This window comes from Solea solea, chromosome 5 (genome assembly GCF_958295425.1).
Source record: "Solea solea chromosome 5, fSolSol10.1, whole genome shotgun sequence".
Lineage (NCBI taxonomy): Eukaryota > Metazoa > Chordata > Actinopteri > Pleuronectiformes > Soleidae > Solea > Solea solea.
The window spans coordinates 5,122,496-5,133,805 of NC_081138.1; the positions used below are offsets into that span (position 1 = coordinate 5,122,496).

Here is an 11,310-nt window from a genome sequence, read left to right on the forward strand (position 1 = left end):
GAAGCTTTCTACCAAAATTAAGAAGACACTTTCTAAATCCAACATAGTTCCCTTATGTGCTTGCGAAAAACTCCATCTGTTGCAATCTGCAGTCTCACCATTAGATGCCACTAATTCCTAAACATTGGACTTTTAGAGTCTCCCTGTAATAAACATTTAAACCAAAAATAGTCCGAATGACCATGGACCATGTGAACGCAGCACTGGATGCACGTGAAATGATGTTAGATTATATATAGATTATATGTCTTACCTTGGTAGGTCTGCTGGGGCTCACACCGCAGCTCCCCGATGCCGTGGCCGTAGCAGGAGCAGCGGTAGCGGATGCCGTGGATGGCTTTGTCCCACGAGTCTCCGATCTGATAGAAGGCTCTGGTTTGCGGCTCCTGACACTGATCTGTGATAGAACGCACACAGTGAGACAACAGCACAGACGATAGGATGATTTTATATTAACAACAATATTAAATGTATTTGTCCAACAAACGCACCGAGAGCGTCACACTTCCAGCGTCCGCGTCCCTGCCCCAAGCAGGTGCAGTTCATCATGTAGCCCTCGTCGTGGCGCTTGGAGAACTCCTGGTTTACTTCATAGGTCAAGCTGTCCACAATGCACTGGTCTGCACATGTGAAGGAGAGAAAAGAGAGTGAAAATGACACACACACTCCTCTGTGTTACTGTCCCGTCATACGACTTTTTTCTTGGAGTTCTCCCTCTGACCTCGCAGCTGTGAGTGCGCAATGCAGCTCCACTCGCCGCGGCCGTTCCCCAGACACGTGCACTCCATCATGTGACCGTTGGAGTCGTGGCGCTTGTCCCACTTGTCGTTCACGCGGTGCATCACGCCGTCGTTGGTGGTGCACACCTCCTCGTGGGCTGCATGGGCAGAGACAGGCGAGGAGCAACTGTTAGATTTCGTCTCACTTGATTTGTTTTTGCACTCGTAGTGTGTGTAATCTCTTTCGGGACCTTTTCTGTCATAGACACTGACACCTGGTCCTAATTCGGCACAATCTTATTTCTGAGGAACTGGTTCAAGTTTAGGGCTAAGATTTTGAACTGTGGTTATGGTTAAGGTTAGAGTTAATCAATAACTGGTTATGGTTAAGGTTTAGGTTAAGGGTTAGGCATTTAGTTGTGAGGGTAAGGGGTCACTTTCTGAAATAACAAAGTTGCATGGTCTATCTTTAATTATAAATTATCATTATTATTATTTCTATTGTTACTGATTTAGGATATTTAGATTAATGTCTGATCCATTAATAATTATTAACAATGATTTAACAAGTTAAGACGACCTGGTGCACCCTGTTGGTGACCCCCGGGCTAGGGAATGCATTATGTCTATGAGCATGAGAATGTGTGTGTGTGTGTGTGATGGTGTTATGTAACACCCTCAATAGACTTTTTTACTCTCCCATGACCAAACCAACTTATTTAGACCCAAAGTGTCAACAAATGAGCCATGAAACCATTAAACGCAATCACCCACAAGAACAAGATACGGCTCAAAAAGGTTGACGGTTCACAGCCTGGTTTGACCAACGTCTTTCATGGTCACCAACTCTTTAAAGATCACAAAGCATTGCCACAATATAAATAATACTAATATAACATTTCTAGCCATTTTTGTAGACACTCAAGTCAAATCAGTGGCCACGCGCTCACCAGCCATGGGGCAGAATCCGAACCGCTGCTCTCCGTCGTAGTTGTGGGTGGTGCCGCACCACCTCATGTTGTCGCGGCGGCCGTCGGCGGTGCAGTCGGTGTAGTTGCGGCCGCTGTAGAGGTATGGGAAGTGGCACAGGGCGCCGTTGGAGTTTCCGCCGCGTGTTGCCACGATGGCTACAATTGGGGAGGAGACAAAAAAAAAAGTTGAAATGATAAATGTTGTTGCAGAAACTAATAAAAGGGTTGAGTTCAAGTGAACTTCTCACCATTCTTCTCAGTACAGAGAGAGTACTGCTTGTCCGTCTCATAGTCTGAGGTTGTAGAGCACCAGAGCTGTCCATCTGTGCGTCCGTCTGAGGTGCAGGAGTAGTAGGTCTTTCCCATGAAGACGAAGGGGAAAACACACGGCCGTCCATCAGAGTTACCACCGTAAACCTGGCTTCTGGCTTCTACACAGACAAAAGAGGGAGGAGTGCAGAATGGCAGTGTTGTTTGAGCAAGAAGGAAAGAAAAAATCCGGTCTGGATCCTGCTTTTTTTTTTCCTTTCTCCCCTGAACTCACCCCATTCCTGACAGCTGATGCCGTTTCCCAGGCAGGTACAGAGCATCTGCTTGTTGCCCTGCGTCCTGATCCAGCGCTGCTCGTCAAAGTAGCTGGCTCCAGAGTCCGTGCGGCAGGTTCCTTCAACGGGGACATCAATCTGCTTCTGGGTCGCGGTGTGGGCGGGATTCACCGCGACTGCACCTGTGGCTGAACAACAGCGAGCAGTGCGTGGATGTCAGGACTGAGAGGGTCTTATTCATGATTACTGACATTTAGTTAACACTTTCAACACAAATTTTAGGACTCACTTCGGCCTGTGTTGTGTCTTTCACATTTCCACTCTCCACGGCCGTTTCCTAAGCACAGACACTGCAGGAATTGTCCGCTTGCATCAGTCTTTGTCCACGAGTCTCCGATACGGTAGGACTTCCTGGTGTCCTGGTCATTGCAGCGGTCTGATTGGGAGAACAGAAATGGTTAATTATGGATGTAAATTGTACGCGCGTTCATTCTCTACGTGTGTGAGTGTTTATGTATCTGCTTACTCCTCGAGGTACACGTGATGCGTCCGTTTCCTTCGCCCAGACAGGTGCAGTCCAGCATCATCCAGCCTTGGTACGGTTTCTCCCAGGTCTCCCCCACGACATACGACGATGCAGCGGTGGTGTCGTAGCAACGCTCAGCTGCGCAGAGAACGCGGCACAATGTCATTCAACGCAACTGTCACTGACGCAAGATCACTGATCCTGTCAAATGTGACAAAACGCTTGGACAGTCTACGTTTGGACAATCTACATTTGGACAATCTGCGTTTGGACAGTCTGCGTTTGGTCAGTCTACGTTTGGATAGTCTGCGTTTGGTCAGTCTACGTTTGGACAGTCTGCGTTTGGACAATCTATGTTTGGACAGTCTACGATTGGACAATCTATGTTTGGACAGTCTGCGTTTGGACAATCTGCGTTTGGACAGTCTACGTTTGGACAATCTATGTTTGGACAATCTGCATTTGGACAGTCTGCGTTTGGACAATCTGTGTTTGGAAAATCTAAGTCTGGACGATGTAGGTTTGGACAATCAACGTCTGGACAGTCTGCATTTGGACAATCTTCATTTGGACAATCTGTGTTTGGACAATCTAAGTCTGGACGATGTAGGTTTGGATGATCTACGTTTGGACAATCAACGTTTGGACAGTATGTGTATGGACAATCTACGTTTGGACAATCTGTGTTTGGACAGTCTACATTTGGACAATCTACATTTGGACAATCTGTGTTTAAACAGTCTATATTTGGACAATCTACTTTTGGACAATCTACGTTTGGACGTTCTACGTTTGGACGATCTACTTTTGGACAATCTAAGTTTGGACAATCTGTGTTTGGACTCTCTGGGTTTGGACTATCTGGGTTTGGACAATCTGCGTTTGGACTATCTACATTTGGACAATCTAAATTTGGACAATCTAGGTTTGGACGATCTACGTTTGGATAATCTGAGTTTGGACTATCTACATTTGGGCAATCTAAGTTTGGACAATTGGCTTTCTCTGTAAGAGGCTGTTGATTATGGAATTCTGTACCAAACAAAAATCACATTTCTGATATAAAATCGTTTTAATTTAAAGGTTAAATGTCGGCTCAAATCAAATCATAGCTGTACTTGTTTTAACTTAAATGATTTGTTACAATTGTTGTGTTGGTGCTTTGTGACCTATCATCTGTGATGAAATTCATTGTGTTGCATTGTCATGTATTTGCGTTTGTATTTTTTAAATAGTGTATTTAACAATATAAAAGGCAAACTAGGGACTGGGATATAAACTCTTTGTGCAGCAGCTGTTTCTATTAAAAAAAAACAAGATGGGTTTCCATTCGCCTGTTTTTAGGCATATTTTTGGTGCATAAAAAATGTTATGGAAATAGTAAATTGGAAAAAACCCTTGAAAAATGATAGAAAGTGCAGTGGAGAGTGCAGATTCAGAGAATAAAGGATGACTTTTACAGAGAGAAAAATGTGGGAGAGGAGGAATGTGTGGCCACAACATTTCTCCAATTAGTGCAAGAAGCAAACAATACTGCAGTATTGCAACCTTTTCTGACTATAGCTCCTAATATTTGCCTAAAAACATTGATTCTTTTATTTTTATTCTGTTAAGTCTGAGTCACCCTGGACGATTACACGAGAAACAATCAATAAAAATGTGGCCTAAGAGGAAAGAGTGCACTCTTTGTTTGCTTTAACTGCTGTCAAATATTTAGAATGATGTCAAACACGGTGACACTGTAGCCCAAGCGTGTGTGTGTGTGTGTGTGTGTGTGTGTGTGTGTGGTGGCAGCCGTGAGTGCAGATATAAAGTTGATTACTCACCCACAGGTTTGCAGGTCCACTCTCCTTTGCCATTCCCAAGACACACGCACTCCAGCATGTAGTCGGCGGTATCGTGAGGCCTCTGCCAGGTGTCCCCGATTTTGTACGACCTCCCACCTTCATGGCAGCGATCTGTGTATGGCACAAACGGGTGGAGCTTAAATCCACTGTCTTTCACTCACTATCTTATATTAAAAAAGTGCTTCTTTTTTTTTTTAACTCACTTGCGATGGTGCAGCTGATCTTGCCTCGACCGGAGCCGATGCAGGTGCAGTCCCAGATCATTCCATCCTTTGGCCTCTCGTAGGTTTCACCGACCTGGTATGTGCGGTCATTGTACTTGTCATAACAGGACTCTACCACTGAGATTAGAAACAGAGGAAACAGCCAAAGGTCAACGCACTGTGGCTGCTTAAGGACACAATGATGAGAACAAGTACAGGCTAAATGAGTCCCCATTTGTTTTTAATAGCCACTTAAGTCACTACATGTGGTGTTTTTGTGCGTGAAACAATGGCCCTGAAGTAAGGAGGAGAGGGAATGAGACATTTCAGCGTGGGCTCGCTCACTGACCGTCAGGCTTGGATTTGCATTTGATGTCCGAGGCCACAGTGCAGGTGCACACCAGCGTACTGCCGAGGTAAGGTTTCTCCCACTGCTCGTTCAGCCTGTATGACCGACCGTTTTCCTCACAGCCGACTACAGACGAACAGAAAACAACAGCAAATAAGTGGTGCCAAAAAAAATGACTTTATTCTTCCTCTTCAGCCATCTTTCTCTGATTAAACTAAATGTAATCTTTTATTCTTTTTTTATAGACTTAATTGTTTTGTTTTTCTTACAGTTAATCATCACCAGACTTTCATTTACTTGACTTTACTTTTGGTCAAATGACGTCATGATAACCATGTGTCGCCTACTGTATCATATGAGTTTCAATGCTCAATGCACAGAAACAAAGAACATAGCTATGAAAATACCATAATACAGCAATAACATACATCATATAAAAGTGTAATAGTAATGGCATATAATGGCATTTAATACAATTAAATAACATAAGGAATATAGGGGTGTCAGGAAAGTTTTACATAACATTTAATGTACATTTACTTAGGTTTTGCCTTAATTCAGTGTTAATTCTGCAAATTTGTTTGGATCTAAAATAAAATCCTTGCCTTGATTGATTGATCTTAAAGGAAATATTAGATCTAGTGCAGAATAAAGTCATTTTTGTGACATTAGTGTGGGTAAAATCATGTCTAAAAGTGTTTGTTTTAGAGTAAAACACCAATGATATTTCCAGATGTGCAGTGAAGTGTATGTACTAACCTGGAGTGAGGGCCGCTGGGTCTTGGAGCTCAGGATACACCCGGTATTGTCCAGTTTGTCTCTTGTTCTTGCTTGGCACGCAGTGGACTGCGCTGCTTACGCACAGCGCAACCAGCAGCCCCGTGAGTGGGCTACCGGTCATTGTGAGGGGAGGAAAACAAGGATCTTACAAAGGAAACTTGAGGATTGTTAGTTATGAAGCAAAGCTTTTGAAAGAAGGAGGACTGGACTTTTGCTTGGGGTGGAAAAAAATAGAAGAAGTGTTGTTTGGTTTGTGTCCCTCCTGCGCTGCTCCTTGCAGCTGGTGTACCAGGCTGAGGAGAGGGGAGCGCGCTGGTTTTATACCCGCGCGCGCCGCCACAGCCGAGTGGAGGGCGGGACTGAGTGTGAGCAATGCTGACACTGGAAACTTTTAAGATATGAAGAAAGGAAAAGTGACCCAAGACAGACGCAAACATCACGTTATGGAGATGAAAGAGGAGCATCCCAGAGGTCAGATAAAAAGACGCGGTCAAAGGGCGTTAAAGGTCAGAGGTTTACAAAACAAGTCTGGCTTCATGATGCTGCTGCAAAAGCAAAAAAAAAAAAAGAAAAGTGAAATTAACATCATGTTTTTTACACTCTACAAATGAACATAAAACTAAAAAAGATAGTTGTAGAGGAGGAAGCAGCCTTTTGTTTTAGTCATTAATCATTTTGTGCAATCCTACCAAAATGTTAACTAACTAAGGTAAATCATCAAGTCATTAGTTAATTACTAACTGAGGATTATTAGAATTAGTAATGAATTGTGTTTTCCTTATTTTTTTAGTCAACCAGATATTGTGCATCCCTACAAAAAAGTTAATTAACTAACTAACTAAATAACCAAGCAACCAACTAACTAGGTAATAGTAAGCTTACCATTAGAAAGTAATGCTTAATTAGTGATTATTAGATAATGAAACGTGTATCATTTAGTCATGAGTTTATAACAAGGTAATGGTAAGTTAATCAGTAATTAGTCATTAGTTGATGATTTGTTAATGATAGTGTATTACTTGATTATTAGTTAATGATTCATTGCTGGTTTTTTAATGATTAGATGATCCTAACCTAAAGGGACTAACAGATCACGCACATTAAACGCACTGCTGCAAAAACAAAGAGATCTTTGAGAGCTGAAAACAGCAGCTGGTCAACCGAGCGGTCCAGACTGTTATCGCCCACTGTCCAGACACCACCGTAAGTTATCATTTTTCTCCACATGGTCTTGAGTCATTGTTTTTAACAGCCACCAATTTACCAAAGACAGAAATTACTTTTACCACATTAACTCAAAAAAAATATATCTGTTAAGTTAATTTGGTCAAGTCTTAGTTCAGTCCTATTAATCTCCCACCGTATAAACACACACACACACACACACAGTCTCGCTCTTTTCCGCCTCCACCTGCTCTACATTCATCACAGTGTTCCCTTTCTTTATTTGTCATCCGTCTGGTTTGGCCGAGTGTGTTACTCGTGTCTGTAATTCACATTTAGCCTGTGTGACGTTTTATGTCGGACAGGGAAACAGATGCCCCACAAAAAAAAAAAAGATATTTCCACTCATAAAGGATTTAGGAGTAACCCTAAATATGAAGGTTGATATTTGTGTTTTTGAGTCTAGGAAAAATAAAAATTGAAACGCAAATTTAACACACAATATTTTCAGTTTGAGCTTTATGATATTTAAGAGGATTAAAGGTAAAGTTCAGGTGTTTCAATGTGTCGTTATATGAGGTTTTCACACATTATCAACACCAGCCGTGCACCCTGTACACCTGCTTATTTCTATGATAGCTTATGAATAAGTTTTTCCCACGTTATCGCACTGTTTAACAGCCGTTTCCTCCTGGAAACTGAGGTTTGCACACCGCACCAAAGTCCATATAAAAAAAAACCCCAGCATTTTTCACACAGTTTTCAGTGTGTGTTATCTGCTGCTTCCATCACCGAGTCCAAATGTGCCATCTTGTGTCTTTGGGGTTTGAAATCCTTTGTCCCAAAGGGACACAAAGTGACCTCATGTCTCCTGTGTCCTTGGTGCAGGAGCGTTAACACTTTACAAACTTCATTTTCCATTGTCTAATGGTGCGATAAAGCAGGAAATATGTTGTTAAAGTGCAAGAAAAACATGCAGTTTTTGTCGGCTGCACTTTTGCATTTAACCGACAAGTGTACAAGGTACAATTTATACACTTTACCTTGTATTTTTGGCACTATTTATAACCATTTTTATTGGATTGTTAAAGTGACTCGAACTATACAAGCTGGTGGTCAGTGCCCACAAAGCAAAACGTGGCGTTAATTTATACAAACTTAATTTCTCTGTGGACATGAAAAAAAAGGGGGATTATAAACAAAGTACCACAGAGGAGAAGTCGCTGCTTGCACAGAACTTACTCATGGGTCTGGTTTTGGAAAGCAGCTACTGTGAGAGAGAGAGAGAGAGAGGGAGAGAGAGAGAGAGACTGTGGTTCAGTAATTCCTGTCACAGGACTCGAGGAATGAGTCGTGCCTGACAGCGAACAGTGAGCAGACAGTTTTCGGGGGGGAAAACAGAAACAGAGGACGAACACAGCACCCAAAAAAATGTTGTTGTTTTTTAAAGTGAGTGCAACTGAGTCACCAACATGTGCCGTGTGGAAAAAACACATCCACAGAGTTTCCATTCAGCAGCACCAGAGTGTGGAGGATCACAACACTGCACGGTTCGCTATTATTTTTGTAACAGTGCAACATCTGTACACGCAGATGTTTCCTGACACTTTCGCTCATGCAGTGCAGCGAAGGAACTGCTGTACGACGGCGACGACTAAAGATCTGTGAACAAAGGAGACGCTGGGTTCCCCACTTGAATTGTGTTTTCACTTCTATGACTTAATTTCCTGGCCTGTTAGCTCTCACGGTCAGATTTACAAGCCGTCTCTGGCGAAGCCTCCGTGAGAGAGCCTGGCTTCAATCACGGTTATTCACCTTATCTGTTTTCTTTGCCTCGCTGTTTTCAGTGCTTAACGTCAATATTTCAAAAATAGTCCCTCCACTATTTCATTTGGTTTTCCCGTTTTACTCAAAGTGATTTGTATTTGGAAGCTCAGAATAGTGAAACCTGAACATCCTGATATGAGACCTGGAAATGACATTACTGCATTGGGATGAAACAGTGAGTTACACAGATTTGACAGAGAACACGATGTTTACTCTGCACGTTGTATCATGGTATGTAATAAATTTGGAGCTGAATACTTTCAATCGCATCTGGATATATACAGTACTTGTTTTCTCAGAGTTTGATAATATATAACTTACCTGTAAAAATTGATACAGTAACGACAGAGTTGTTTTTTCCTATAGTGAAAGAAGTTGAAAAAGTGAAGAAAGTGAATATATCAAACATAAGTAAGTTTGTATAAGTGTATATTCAATTTAAATTGTTTGTTATTTGGTTTTTGTAGCCTTAGAATCAGCCTTTCATATGTATATTTAAGGCAGGGGTGTCAAACATACGGCCCGGGGGCCAGAACCGGCCCGCCAGAGGGTCCAATCCGGCCCACAGAATGAATTTGTTAAAATTTCACACTAATCTAAACGTAATGTCAAATGCTCCAGATACCCGTGACTAAATGTTTGTGCCTTTATAGATCCATTGTGCTGTGTAAATAGTAAATTTAGGCATGATATTGTTGAAATTGCACTTATATTTCTCAAGAAATTTCATGTTTTGTAAAATTATCCTTCATTAAATGTAAAACAAAGGAGAAAAAAACAAAGGAGTTCTTGTTGTTCATAGGTTATTATGCTATTATTTTACTATTTTTACTGGTCCGGCCCCCTTGAGATCAAATTGTGCTGTATATGGCCCCTGAACAAAAATGAGTTTGACACCCCTGATTTAAGGCAAAGGGCCTGGCCGCCATTTTGTGCCACCACTTTTCTACATAAGCCTTTTAAACCTTTTAAATGAGCCATAATCTTATTTCTGAGGAACCGATTAATTATGTGAGGTCCAAAACAATGTGCAAACCCATCTTTGTAAGGACATGTTGACCTTGTGGGGAAATTTTTGTTTGAGCCCCACATTTAAAGTGTTTTTTCAGGGTTAAGGCCTGGGTTTAGGGTTAGAATTGGGTTTAGGCTAAGGTTAGGGTTAGGGTTAAGGTTAAAAACTATAGGGAGTGAGGACATTTTGGGAACGTGAGGACATTTTGGCTGGTCCTGGTCCGGTTTAGGTTAGGGTTAGGCAACATTTGCGACAGTCTTTTTATAAACATGTTGCCTAACCCTAACTTAAACCCAATTCTAAACTTAACCCTAAAACCTATTCTTAACCCTCAAAAAGCCAAATGTGAGGACCAGCCAAAATGTCCTCACGTTCCCAAAATGTCCTCACTCCCTATGTTTTTTAACCTTAACCCTAACCTTAGCCTAAACCCAATTCTAACCTTAAAACCAGATCTTAACCCTGAAAATCCCATTTGTTCTTAATGTGACTTAAGTTCTCCAGATATTTATGGCAGCAGGGAAACCAGTAAGCGGCTTTAATCTTTTAAACTCTTTAATCGAATCAGTTTATAAAAAGACGTTGTCGTGTAGTGCAATGTGTACCAGGTTTCACACACACACACACACACACACAGTGCCTTTTGACAGCGCTTGTTTTTAATTTGTGTTACTCCACCCTGGCTTCACCAAACGTTGGATAGGCAGTTTGGAGAGCGAGAGCCGCCAGATGGCCACAGCTGGATGAAATAACTGGGGCAGGGAGTGGGAGACTGGGGAATGTGTGAGGTAATAGGTGAAAAGACAGTGGGAAGAACGGAGTTAGAAAAGTGGGGAAAGAGCAGAGAGCAGGATGAACACCATGACCGTCACACCCATGTCTGGCTGTTCCACTTATGCTCCACTCCATCTCCCTGCTATTACAATAATGACAATAATTATACACATTATAGCACTTACTTAAAGTGATTTACAAGGTTCAATACAGTAATGTGAAAATACAGAAGATATATAAAACGATGACATGAAAACAATTGACCAAGCAATACTGGCTGGTATATGAATTGAAAAACACAACATAATAAACATGTATTAATGTTCTTTCTGCAGACTGCCACAGGGAGAACGGTTGAGCAAGATAATTTGAGGTTGTCAGCATTCTCAGTCAGCACTGCTTGTCAGGTCTGAATCAGTCTGAATTCTCTGCACAGGATGTGAAGAGCATCTGCTTCTCGGCTGACGACAAAGGCTAGAGGTCACTGAGACGAACACTCATGTCTCAAAAGATTCCACAACAGCGTGCTACAATACAGGGTCGCCGTGGAAACCGGGTTGGGTGTGGTCTGCTGAGGAGTGACAGCGGGGGTT

General features: G+C 42.1%; 1 protein-coding gene across 2 annotated transcripts in view; it reads right to left on the reverse strand.

The window, feature by feature from the left end:
- The window catches only part of fn1b (fibronectin 1b), a 30,692-nt gene extending 24,462 nt beyond the window's left edge, over positions 1–6,230 (reverse strand). For both annotated transcript variants that reach the window (XM_058628854.1, XM_058628853.1), the window contains exons 1-12: positions 5,920–6,230; positions 5,161–5,286; positions 4,812–4,949; positions 4,588–4,719; positions 2,762–2,899; positions 2,525–2,671; positions 2,235–2,423; positions 1,939–2,121; positions 1,670–1,846; positions 722–877; positions 492–620; positions 254–397 (exon numbers count right to left, since the gene is read on the reverse strand). In XM_058628854.1, coding sequence (XP_058484837.1) covers positions 254–397; positions 492–620; positions 722–877; positions 1,670–1,846; positions 1,939–2,121; positions 2,235–2,423; positions 2,525–2,671; positions 2,762–2,899; positions 4,588–4,719; positions 4,812–4,949; positions 5,161–5,286; positions 5,920–6,061 — 1,801 coding nt within the window. In that variant the 5' untranslated portion in view covers positions 6,062–6,230. The remainder of the gene's footprint in view (positions 1–253; positions 398–491; positions 621–721; positions 878–1,669; positions 1,847–1,938; positions 2,122–2,234; positions 2,424–2,524; positions 2,672–2,761; positions 2,900–4,587; positions 4,720–4,811; positions 4,950–5,160; positions 5,287–5,919) is intronic.
- Between the last annotated feature and the right edge of the window lie 5,080 nt (positions 6,231–11,310).